Source organism: Danio aesculapii, chromosome 23 (genome assembly GCF_903798145.1).
Source record: "Danio aesculapii chromosome 23, fDanAes4.1, whole genome shotgun sequence".
Taxonomy (NCBI): Eukaryota; Metazoa; Chordata; class Actinopteri; order Cypriniformes; family Danionidae; genus Danio; species Danio aesculapii.
This window is the reverse complement of record NC_079457.1, coordinates 43,415,285-43,428,919: the sequence shown is the minus strand read 5'-3', so window position 1 is coordinate 43,428,919 and position 13,635 is coordinate 43,415,285. Positions and strand designations below refer to the sequence as shown.

The 13,635-nt window shown below is 33.4% G+C and overlaps 1 protein-coding gene across 1 annotated transcript in view; it reads right to left on the bottom strand.

Moving 5' to 3' along the window:
* Positions 1 to 13,635, bottom strand: part of eif4g3b (eukaryotic translation initiation factor 4 gamma, 3b) — a 79,810-nt gene that overhangs the window by 14,858 nt on the left and 51,317 nt on the right. The window contains exons 14-20 of the mRNA XM_056448722.1: positions 13,232 to 13,387; positions 11,692 to 11,889; positions 9,887 to 10,033; positions 7,053 to 7,289; positions 5,372 to 5,476; positions 3,452 to 3,590; positions 3,256 to 3,344 (exon numbers count right to left, since the gene is read on the bottom strand). Coding sequence (XP_056304697.1) covers positions 3,256 to 3,344; positions 3,452 to 3,590; positions 5,372 to 5,476; positions 7,053 to 7,289; positions 9,887 to 10,033; positions 11,692 to 11,889; positions 13,232 to 13,387 — 1,071 coding nt within the window. The remainder of the gene's footprint in view (positions 1 to 3,255; positions 3,345 to 3,451; positions 3,591 to 5,371; positions 5,477 to 7,052; positions 7,290 to 9,886; positions 10,034 to 11,691; positions 11,890 to 13,231; positions 13,388 to 13,635) is intronic.

The following is a 13,635-nucleotide window of genomic DNA, read 5'->3' as shown; positions in this document are numbered from 1 at the left end:
AACAACATGATTAAAAACACGATACAGTATAAAAATGCATTTTAATAAATAGGAGGCACAAAAAATGTAAAACGACAAACAAAAACTCCCTGATATTTCATGACTTGGATAAACCGGCATAAAATTTCTTAACTTTCAATGTCTGAAATGAACATTTTAAAATTCCATGATATTCTAGAAAATTCCATGACCGTGGGAACCCTGTATATCTCCTTTATTGAAGAGCTTGACTGAAAACAGATGCAGATTCTCAGAGAGCTTCATGATCTGTTAAAATGTGCAGCAATGCAGATCCCCAGAATCAATGAGATACTAAGATTCCACTACACAAGCAAACAGAACATCCATCAGAGGGGGCTGTTGAGTCAAATAAGCTTTTAGCAAATTTAAAGCTATAATCAAAATCAAAAATATATATAGATCCAGTTCAAGTCAGAATTATTAGCTTTTTAATAATGCTTTTGTTGTGCTTTAGTGGTCTGAAAGTTGGCATTGTAAAACCAAGCCTAGAATAGATTTCTATTTGAATAGGAAATAGTGACAAATGACAAATATGAACATTTTGATTCATATGTCACATAATTTTTTATTTAGTATATATTTAAACAGTTTTAATTATAAATACAAATAAAATATAGAACAATTAAAAAAAAAAATCAATATTATTTCTTTAATATTATCTGTAATATTTACTCTATTTTCTCTAATATAATTTATTATGTGTAGTAATAATAATCTTGAATGTGCTGCAACATTTATGCTGTACTAAATGATAAGCAAGCAAAACTAGTGTAGGAAATTCATTTAATTCCTCAAATAACCCTAAAGTTAGTGACATCTCCAAAACAAAAATTGATCCTTGTTTTTGTTGTCATAACCAAAATTGCTCAATGGTTCATTAATTCTGTAATCCTTACAGTGTACAGTTCATATTTCAGAAAAAGTGAACAAATCAAGCAAGAAATTTGGACTCTGATATATTAATGTGTGTCAAAGAGCTGGAATAAACCAAAGCAAAGTTTAGCATTTGCACAGTTTAAAGTAATTGTGCAAACCTCTTATAGATAAAAAAAATACAATTGTGTGAACAAACACTGAATACAAAACCATACAAATGCCATACATAAAAGTACAATTTCTGAAAAACTTTATATTAATGATCATTCTGTACAGTTAAACATGCATTGTTTACATTTTTTGACAAATGAAGAAAAGATACAACACGTTTTATGTATTATATAGAAAATATATTCTTGTACCACAGAACGAGTGCTTATAAATTCAAAAAAGTATCATTCATTTTTAATAATAATTTTTATTTTATTTAAAGTTTCTCAAGTTTTTCAATAATTATTGTTAGTTTCATTTAGTTTTACATTTACTGTGAATTGTATCATTTAAGTCTTAGTTTAAGTTTTGGTTTACTAAAATGCTTTTTGATCAATAGTTTTAGTCTTAGTTTAAGTTTTGGTTTACTAAAATGCTTTTTGATCAATAGCTTTAGTCTTAGTTTAAGTTTTGGTTTACTAAAATGCTTTTTGATCAATAGTTTTAGTCTTAGTTTAAGTTTTGGTTTACTAAAATGCTTTTTGATCAATAGCTTTAGTCTTAGTTTAAGTTTTGGTTTACTAAAATGCTTTTTGACCAATAGTTTTAGTCTTAGTTTAAGTTTTGGTTTACTAAAATGCTTTTTGATCAATAGTTTTAGTCTTAGTTTAAGTTTTGGTTTACTGAAATGCTTTTTGACCAATAGCTTTAGTCTTAGTTTAAGTTTTGGTTTACTAAAATGCTTTTTGACCAATAGTTTTAGTCTTAGTTTAAGTTTTGGTTTACTAAAATGCTTTTTGACCAATAGTTTTAGTCTTAGTTTAAGTTTTGGTTTACTAAAATGCTTTTTGATCAATAGTTTTAGTCTTAGTTTAAGTTTTGGTATACTAAAATGCTTTTTGACCAATAGTTTTAGTCTTAGTTTAAGTTTTGGTTTACTAAAATGCTTTTTGACCAATAGTTTTAGTCTTAGTTTAAGTTTTGGTATACTAAAATGCTTTTTGACCAATAGTTTTAGTCTTAGTTTAAGTTTTGGTATACTAAAATGCTTTTTGACCAATAGTTTTAGTCTTAGTTTAAGTTTTGGTATACTAAAATGCTTTTTGATCAATAGTTTTAGTCTTAGTTTAAGTTTTGGTTTACTAAAATGCTTTTTGATCAATAGTTTTAGTCTTAGTTTAAGTTTTGGTTTACTTAAATGCTTTTTGACCAATAGTTTTAGTCTTAGTTTAAGTTTTGGTTTACTAAAATGCTTTTTGACCAATAGTTTTAGTCTTAGTTTAAGTTTTGGTTTACTAAAATGCTTTTTGATCAATAGTTTTAGTCTTAGTTTAAGTTTTGGTTTACTAAAATGCTTTTTGATCAATAGCTTTAGTCTTAGTTTAAGTTTTGGTTTACTAAAATGCTTTTTGACCAATAGTTTTAGTCTTAGTTTAAGTTTTGGTTTACTAAAATGCTTTTTGACCAATAGTTTTAGTCTTAGTTTAAGTTTTGGTATACTAAAATGCTTTTTGACCAATAGTTTTAGTCTTAGTTTAAGTTTTGGTATACTAAAATGCTTTTTGACCAATAGTTTTAGTCTTAGTTTAAGTTTTGGTTTACTAAAATGCTTTTTGATCAATAGTTTTAGTCTTAGTTTAAGTTTTGGTTTACTAAAATGCTTTTTGACCAATAGTTTTAGTCTTAGTTTAAGTTTTGGTTTACTAAAATGCTTTTTGATCAACAATTTTAGTCTTAGTTTAAGTTTTGGTTTACTAAAATGCTTTTTGATCAACAGTTTTAGTCTTAGTTTAAGTTTTGGTTTACTAAAATGCTTTTTGACCAATAGTTTTAGTCTTAGTTTAAGTTTTGGTTTACTAAAATGCTTTTTGATCAATAGCTTTAGTCTTAGTTTAAGTTTTGGTTTACTAAAATGCTTTTTGACCAATAGTTTTAGTCTTAGTTTAAGTTTTGGTTTACTAAAATAACCTTGACGTGTACCAACTCATACTTCGCCCAACCTTCACAAGGTGTCACTCAGCTGATAAGATCAACTGTTTACATAAAAACGCGGCTTCCTTCCTTCAAACAGATTGCCAGGAAGTGTGAAAAACATAAGCAGAATGGTCGATCTGGACTCTCCTTTTCTAAACCACAGCTGTTAGCCATCTCAAGACTTGATCAGAGAAAAGAAAAAAAGTCTTTAGTTTGACATCTTTTAGACTCTACCTTGGAGAATTTGGGAATCTTGGCGGGGTCTATTGTTCTGCTGTTCTTAGTCATAGGCACAGTGCTCCAGGTCTCCTCTCTCTGCACCACTGCAATATAAAGAGGAACAGAGTGAAAAACAGAATGAGTCCCACAGGACTGAGTAAGCTGTAAAGGGGATTAGCCTATAGCACAAGTCTCTCTCGCTCTCTCTGACCTGGTCTCCTCTTGTTGTCTTTGGAAAGCAGTTGCTGGTGGACTTTTCTCTGTTCCTCCTGCTCCTCCAGCTTTGCGTCTTTATGGATTTGCTCGATGGTCTTGGGGCCCTGATCTGCTCTTCGTGAAACCCAGTTGTGCTGAGATGAGAGAAGAACATAAAATTTGATCTGGGAACTCCAGAATGACTGCCAAAATATATTAAACATGCTGTAAAATATTTAATGATTCAGAAAGTAAAGATGATGATAGAATATTCTAAGCGAATTTCAACCCAATATTTAGCCATGCTGAGATCATGGTGTCCATTTCTGTGTAGTCAAAAATGTAGAGACAAAACTATCAAATGTAGCCTTTTCAGAGGCTAATTGTTTTAAAATGTCTTTGAATTTGAGTAAATAATGTACAAAATAAACGCCAATAGAATTTCTGATGCCATGCATAATTCCTGTTTGCCATCATTAAATTGTACACTGTAAGCATGCAAATATAGTTTAAATGTTTATGGTCAGTCATTTATTTTAAAGAAATGTATTTTATTCATCAATTTTCATCAAGTAGTTTAAATATGACTGCTTTTAATATGTATATTTAGAAATATTTCTCGTGCAGATCAACATATTAAATTAATTTCTGAAAGATTACAAGATACAGAAGAATGGAGTCATTTTTGCTGAAAATTGAGCTTAATTGAGCATAAAATCACAATATTTCTGTTCTCACATGGCATTACATGTACTTGACAAATTTTACATATTTATTTGTGCTTGTCAGGATTATTAAGAAGCTGCTTCTATCATAGAAATTAATCTAGACGTGAAGTATCAAATCATAAAAAGCAGTATTGCATGCTCTAACAATAAAATACATTTTAATACAAAACCCCAGAATAATTTAATGGAGTCATCCAAAGAAATGTCCATTTAAAGTAGGGCTACATGATATTGGAAAAATCTGACATAGCAATGTTTTGGATTTCTGCTATATATATTGCAATGTGAAAGCAGCTTTATTTGAAAAGAATTCTTCATTTAAGATTGATTGGGGTGATTTTGTAGGGGATTGGATCTCGAATATTATGTAACAAATAAAGTACAAGCATAGATAAATGAAATATAGCAAAGATAAAAGTTTTCTGGAGGGTCTAACAGTATTTAGGTACAGATATTGAGCAATCAACACTGCATAGTATTTATTGCATATACAGTAATCTTTATTAAAGTTACAAACATTAAAATTTATTGTGGCCAAATGTTTTAAACGGTGAAATGTTCAGTCTCAGGCCTTAAAGAGATAGTTCACCCAAAAAAATAAAAATGTACTATTTACTCTAACCCTAACCCATGGCTCGTTATTATATGTATTTATAAATCCGCTGTAATGTCTCGGCTCGTCGGCTGTGCATTTTAAACATGGCGGGTTTTTTGTTTTTTATTCTGGCTTGTTGCGTAAGCGAATGACGTACCTCTGTAAACCAATAGCGTTCAGCTGCGTGTCTAGCTCTGCCTTTAGGTACCCTTTCTCGTGTTTGATACCCTTTCGAAAGGGTGCCGAAAAAGTGGTACGGTATGGTACGCCTTTTGACAGTGGAAACGGCCATGAAAGCGTACCAAACCGAACCGTACCACTCAGTGGAAACGGGCCACAATTGTTAATTTCATCAATGCATTGGCAGAGGGTGTCAATGGGGCTGTAGTCATTAGGCAGTAATGCTGAAACCATATATTGTGCAGCCCTATTTTAAAGTACAACTGTTTCATTGTGCATCTTTGTTTTTGCTTTTCTTCTCCTTTCTTTTTTTACGACAAACCAAACAAGCTTCAAACTAAATGCTGTACTTCTGAACTCAAGGTAGGTTTTAAAAAAAAAAACAGTTTCCATTGATCACAGTATGAAAGCAAACCGAAAACACACAACTCACCAGTCGCAGGTCAATAACATCCTGCAGCATGAAGCGAATGCGCGAAGAAGTCTTCCTCTCCTTAACTATCTTCTCCATCTGATTAAAGTACTGATCCATTCGTGGCTATAAAAAACAAAGCAAATAAATAATGACATGCAGGAAAGCAGGTAAATAATGACTGAAGTATTTGGATGAACTATGCACTCAAGTGAGTCATGTCCTTACTTGCAAAGTGAGTCTTGGAGGACATTAAAATGACTCATTTGCAACAGATGCTTTCAAGCTAACTTGTAAAATGTAAAACTGCATCCATATGTTCTGTAGATCTGTAAGGACCATCAGGGGTTTACACAGATTGTCAACAAGTGCATAACAGCACGTGAAAAGAGTAGAAAAGACACATATGATGGGTTTCTTTTGACAAGACCACGACCAACATAGATTTCTTGCAAAAATGCATTGTAACAAGCAACATTTCAGTAAATTTAGATGGCATTAAGATCAATTGGCCTGTCAATCAAACTGCAAAAGGAAAATTTGCCTTTTCATGCATAAATTGAAACACAAAGGTAAGATAAAACAAAAGATTTTTTTTTCATATATTATATCTTGTGGTAGTTATAGATTTACATATGGATGGAAGCCATAAAATAACTTGTACAGTTTAATACTAGTGTTTAATAAAAAATATACAGGTGAAAATATGATTAAAACTAGATTAAAACATGTTTGGTTAACATCAAATTATTTACTGTACCTGTCTGATTTTCTGAGAATAAAAGCCATTTATCATATCATACATGCAACAAATGCTATTTTTCATGACAAAACTTTTAATGAATAAACATACAATTAAAAACCAAACCTAAATGAACACATGAAATAAGAATTAACAATAATACATAATAAAAAGTGTTTTATTTTTCCTTGGTGACCTTTTGCTGAATTTCTCCTTAAGCGAGTTCCTGAGAATAAAAGGATTTAACACTTATTCTTGAGTTACTTGGTGCCTTTTCTCATGCCTCCGCAATTTTGAATGTATGATTCAATATATCAAAATCAACAAAAGTCAAGTACACCACAGCGAAATTGAATTGAAGACAAATCTTCGGGAGTTCCACACTTGCTGATTGGGTCATGTTGATAAAATTTAAATAGCTGCCAAATACACCATAACCCAACCACCAAAAGCTGAACTCTCAAAACTGTATAGCTCAATTTCATTTACCAATTGTCCGTGTATACCTTTGTTGTTTTGAAATGTCGAATCAAAAAAATCTAAAAGCATGATAGGGTTAACAGATGATAATAATTTTGTAATTTAATTTATTTATTTGCCAAGGACAATGCTCAATCAACAGTAAATAAGCCAGAGTTCGCCAAAAGGGCTCATTTTAATCTGTTGCCCTCTGCCACATTTAAAAAGGACAACCTTAAAAATGCATCAAAACACATTATTACACATACAATATCAGTAAAAATACATACAACAAAATATAAATATAAAAAATTGATAATTTCATAAAAACTAGAAAAAGGAATTACACATAATTACAAACTTGCTTCACTTTTAGTCATTTCTTCAACGTACACTTAAACATTGAGTAATTTGTTATAACCCTTAAATCAATTAGAAGTGTATTCCAATAATGTATGTGTTTTCCATTTTTAATGCCCGATTAGGATAAACTGTGCTTACCTTAGCTTTCTCAAAGTCCAGGTCCTTGCCAATAGTGGTGAGCAGTCTACACAGGCACTCCAGTGACTCTTCATCATGGTTTTTCAGCAACTTCACCACGCAGTCGTGCATGATGGCCTCTGTCAGCATCCGCAGCTTGAAGAGCTCGCCGATGAACTTGATGTTGCCAATGGAGCGTCTTCGGGCCTTGTCTTTGGCCTCTTCCAGCTCTTCCTGAAGCCTCTCCCGCTCGCTGGACTGAGAGAGAATGAGGAAGGCATGTCAAATTGATCACTGAAGGCCGGATGCAGCAAGATCTGAATCACGAATATTTAAAAAATAATTGTATCTATATGATATATTTAATAAAGATAATACTAATATTTCAGAACATTTAAATAAGCATGATTACAAATTCGATATTAATTTTGTACAACAGTGCAACAAACAAGGTAATATTGAAAAAATCATGAAAAATTGCCTAAATTTGTATCTAGTAAAGAACTACAAGTTCATGAAGTTGAGGAGGAGATGAGAGTAATTCAATTTAACAGGTGAATTATTCATTTGTATATATCAATTATTACTATTACATAAAGCATTAATACCAGATATAAAAAGAACCAGAAAAAAAGACCAGAAAGACAGTCACACAAAATCAGAGTCACCTAAATAATGCCGCACCACACAAAACTGAGACGTGTGTAAATGTGATGATTCAGAAGCTTTTTTTGACATTGAGATGAAATTTTCAATTTTACATTGTTGACAGAGAAACAAAAATTAAACATGTTTATATTAAATGTGAAATATTTTTTAATTGCGTATATATAGTCAGTGAAACATTTTCAGTGTTTATTAAACTCATTTGTTTATCAACTGTTTTCTTTTAAAGTCTTTAAATGTAATATTAAGCCTTGAAGGGAAAATACTTAATTTATTTAATGGGGCATATACCTCAATAGATATAATTCAATAATTCATATAACGTATAATATTTGATAAATATTAACATATTAATTACATAAAATTAGCACTGCACTGGACCAAATATTTATCACAGCCTTGTTTGTTAATTTAACAATTAATAATACTTAACGAAAAAAATATTCATCCTAAATCATTAAAAAAACTGTTATGGAAAGCAAAAATGTAACTTTCTCAAGAATCAACATATTGTTACAACACCAAATTATATATTTTTTTTATTGTACTTCTTGAAAAGTAATGCTTCAATGAAAGATCTGCCAGATAGAACCTTCGAATTCCAAATGTAAAATGACTTCCAAATAAGAAGCTTGTGTAATGTAAAGAGAAATTTGATAATTTACATTTAGAGCACATTTAGGGTCTCTGTCATCTTAATGTATGAAAGAGAACTGTTTGCTATATGGAATGCAAAACCTTTGAAGCTCAATATCTCAAAATTATTTAGAACGCAGACAGAACCATATAATTCCTAGGTGACGAAATGGCAAATGATAATGCTCACATAATGATAATGCTCACATAATGATAATGCTCACATAATGATAATGCTCACATAAACTTTAGTTTTGCATCTTTTCTCATTGATTTGGGTATTAGTACAATAAATATTAGCACATTTTTATTATGGTTTCCGCTACATTCATTCTTCCATGGCCGGGCGCCACATCAAAATCCTTCTACCACGGCTACATCTCATTCACAACATTCAATCGTTTTTTTTTTTTTAATAGCGGGTTATAACCGCAACAAAATGTATTAAAAGGTAAGTGAATTATAACAGTGCGAATTTTTCTGTAACCGTAGTAGTGCTGTGCGTTATTTGTTTAACTCTTTAAAGTGACATTCTGACTGACTGACTCACTGACCGACAGGGCTGCTCGATGCGCGAGGCCAGCAAACATGGAATAGCTTTCAGTTAAGATGAACACAGTTTCCATAATTATACTTTATAAATAAAGGTCTATGGTTCTGCATACAATGACTTTATCTTGCTGGAGTTTATAGCCGTTTCATTTTACTTCAGGATGCATCAATGCCGCTCTGTAGGTCTAGTGGAGACATTCATAAATATTCCTAGCAAATCTAATAAATGTTGGAGACATACTTGTTATATAAACGCACTAAATCGCACTTCAGCAGCGTTTATTTGAGAGCACTCAAGAAAATATGCACTTGAGCGTATATTTGAGGGGCGTGCAAGAAGTTGTGCATGAAATCAGCACGCAAGCAAAGAGATTTGGATGCTTGTATTACATGAATGAGATCTTGACTTGTAATACAGCGCTTACGCCATTTGTCATTGAATAACGCCATAGGTAGTTGGTAGATCTGTGAAAAAGGCCTGCTGCCACAGCTGAAAAAAGATCCTAGAGGAAACACTGCATTGTATTTGATCTTTTGATTTTTCTACTTGAGGAAAATAAAGGAAAACATACTTATATGATTGCTCAAAAATGTAATTAAAATCCACATAAATAATTACAAAATAAACTGAAAATTCTCACAGCATTAATCAAACATCAAATACAGCATATACACAATCTGAATACATTGTGAGCCATTTAAAGGGACCGTTCACTCAATTTACTTTAATGGATTTCTTTATTCTGTTGAACACACAACAATATAGTCTGAATAATGTTGGAAAAAAGCAGCCAATGACATCCATAGTAAGAACAAAAAATACTATGAAAGTCAATGGCTGTTTTTTTCTCTAACGCTTTATATATAGTACATCTCTCTTTGTGTTCAACTGAAAAAAGAAACTCAAAACAGGATTGGAACAAATGGAGGATGATGACAGAATGGTCATTTTTTGGGCAAACCATCTCTTTAAGAGCAGCATTCTACGCTTGAGCACATACCGCAGTAGCTGCCTCCAGCTCCCTGTGCTTCTTCTCGAAGGCATCGTCATCCATCTTGTCCTTCTCAAACTCTTTCTGACAGCGGTTCAGAAGCAGCTTCCGGAAATTCACAGTGCTGTTGGGCTTATCCGTCATGGGCACTTTTAACTACAAACACAACACATGTATGCAAGTGACTGATTTAGATATGATATGATGTTCAATCTAAATCACAAATAAACATTTAGTTCATGTATCAGTGTGCTAATAATTTGTCTTCATACGATGTATCTTTTTAAAATTGAATACAAATTTAATAGTATGTGAAGTATGTGTAATTTTATGTATATTGTGTATGTGTTTATATGTATGCACGTATACCAACAGGCCACTTTATTAGGTACACCTTACTAGTGATGGGTTGGCCCCCCTTTTGCCTTCAGAACTGCCTTAATCCTTCGTGGCATAGATTCAACAAGGTACTGGAAATGTTCCTCAGAGATTTTGGTCCATATTGACATGACAGCATCACGCAGTTGCTGAGAATTTGTCGGCTGCACATCCATGATGTGAATCTGCTTTTCCACCACATCCCAAAGGTGCTCTATTGGATTGAGCTCTGGTGACTATGGAGGCCATTTGAGTACAGTGAACTCATTGTCATGTTCAAGAAACCAGTTTTGAGATGATTTCATGGCTTTATTGACATGGCACGTTATCCTACTGGAAGTGAGCCATCAGAAGATGGGTACACTGTGGGTCATAACGGGATGGACATGGTCAGCAACAACACTTAGGTAGGCTGTGGCATTGACACGATGCTCAATTGGTACTAATGGGCCCCAAAGTGAGTCAAAAAAATATCCCCTACACCATTACACCAACAGCCTGAACTGTTGATACAAGGCAGGATGGAGTCATGCTTTCATGTTGTTGATGCCAAATTCGGACCCTACCACCTGAATGTCGCAGCAGAAATCGAGACTCATCAGACCAGGCAACATTTTTCCAATCTTTTATTGTCCAGTTTTGGTGAGCCTGTGTAAATTGTAGCCTCAGTGTCCTCTTCTTAGCTGACTGGAGTAGCACCCGGTGTGGTCTTCTGCTGCTGTAGCCTATCCGCCTCAAGGTTGTAACAAGTGTATATTTGAGTTACTGTTGCCTTCCTATCAGCTCAAACCAGTCTGGCCATTCTCCTCTGACCTCTGGCATCAACAAGGCATTTGCACCCACAGAACAGCTGCTCATTGGGTATTTTCTCTGTAAACCTTAGAGATGGTTGTGCTTGAAAATCCCAGTAGATCAGCAGTTTCTGAAATACTCAGACCAGCCTGTCTGGCATCAACAACTATGCCACATTCAGTCACTTAAATCAACTTTCTACTCCATTCTGATGCTCGGTTTGAACTGCAGCAGATCCTCTTGACCATGTCTACATGCCTAAATGTATTGAGTTGCTGCCATGTGATTGGCTGATTAGAAATCGGCATTAATGAGCAGTTGGACAGCAATACCTAATAAAGTGGCCGGTGAGTGTATATACACATGTATGTACTGTACGGTGTGCATGCATATATTTATATACTGTATGTGTGTGCATATATGCATTTTTCTGAGTATATATTTGATCATGTTGTTCTATTTGTTTATACGTGTGGGATTTTTTGTATTTGTTTATCCGTTTTTTTTACTTTACCTGATATTGATGTTGTTTCATATTATTTATTTATGTGAAGCGCGTTGATTTGCATGTATGTAGGAATAAAAAAATACTTATGGTTATAATTATTATCTTTATGGTGATCTGAATGTGAGGTCTATCTCACCGTGGCCAGACAGCTGCACATGTTGCCATAGGCCACAGAGAAGCTGGGTTCATTGATGGCTTTTTCAAAGACCAGATCTATGACACCCTTGAGTCGCTCCTCTGTGTCGATGGTGAGGTCAGTCACCTGCTTCATCAGCTGGCTAAACATCTGCGGTGTCAGTTTGTTGAGAATACTGCGCACTTTTCGGAAAAGCTCCTGCAAAAAATAATAGTAGACGCATTATTGAATGTTCTCAAAGACAACAATCAATCCACTGTGATTTTACACAGCAGTTTTTTCATAGTTCATAGAGGTTCATACCAAGCAAGTTACATTTCAGAAGCATTATTTTCTGTTTTATTTGTTTTCTCAATTGAAAAAGTTTCAAAGCCAGAGTAGAATACTTGCAAATCTCAGAGCAACAATGCTGTGTGTGTTTATATTTTTTTAAATGAATACATTTTGGACAAATCATTCCAATCAATAATCCATTTATAAAGAAAGTCACTTGCCTAGTTTCTAAACAAATGAGCTGTTTTGAACTAATCTTTGGAATGATTTGGGGAAACAACAAATTTTAGAATGAGAAAAAAATAATAATAATGAAATACACACACACTGCCCAGCAGTTTCCGCACATGTGGAAAGACTGCATTATGAAACCCATTCATTTCAATGACTTGCACCACACTTGAGCAGCTTGTTGCTGCACTGACCAAAGCATAAGAGCAGCATAGCGCAACATCGAGTAGCTTGCACACACACCACGGTCAAAATTCAAAATAGCTCAATATTCCATTAATTGGATATTATGCTCATGAACGCTATATTTATCCATGTATGAACTGCACATGCTCACCAGAACAGCAGTTCGCTCAAATAACGCACACAGGACTTTCCATGCAGGATATCGTTCCTGCTGTCTCTAATAGCACTATTGTGAGGTCATGAGGTCATCATTCTTGACTCGTTCACCATCAATAAAACGTTACTATCAAAAAAAGCTATTATAGCTATTATACGCATGTATAAACAGCTATTATATACAATTTCAAGTCTTACAAAATTATGTTATATTATTTAATAAAATTCATAAATAAAATTATTATATATTCCAAAAGGCGGCAACACTAATGCTCCAAAAATGAAAATTTATTCAATTAAAAAGGCTGACACAAAGCGTGTTACGGTTCGAGCAAATGGCTCTTCATAAGATGGTCTTAATCACAGTAAGGTGCTCTTTTTTGTACACTTCCTGATCACATAATCTCCTACTATTTCACAACAAGAAAAAAACGACACAACAAGAAAACAATACACTTTAAATTATAAAACTTAGATATTCAAAGTGAAAATTGAAAAAAAAATTATTACAAAGCATTTTTGGTTTCGGTTTCTACTGAATGCTGACAGAATTCCTAAGATAACGACTTATTGCCACCTACTGAATGTGTCACATTTATTTATCCATGACAACCCTAGACTAACCAACGTATTAACACAATAATAATAAAAAAAAAAATTATTCTTTTATCAAAGTAATAAAGTGCAATAAGACCTGAGTTCTCAGAGCATCTGGGTCTTCAACTGCACCTTCCCGCTTCATGCCAGGCTTCCAGGCATTCTCGGTTGTCTTCAGCTGCACCTCATCAATCACAGACACGTTTGTGATGATCTTGCGTCCAGGTGGCCGTCGCATGCCAACATTCAGCAACTGAAGGATCAGACACAATCATGTAACGCAGGCAAGGATTCTAACTGAAAATATGTTTTTTTTTAAACGTCTAACTTTGCTCCTTTAAACATAATTTCTCTATCTATAAAAGGATCGACTTCGGTACCATTTGATAGATGATTTTAAAAACTGTTGAGCACTTTCTTAAACACAGATCCACAGCTGTTCATAGAGGACAAACACAGATACAAGGACATTGGAGCATCTATAAACAGATCGCACATATC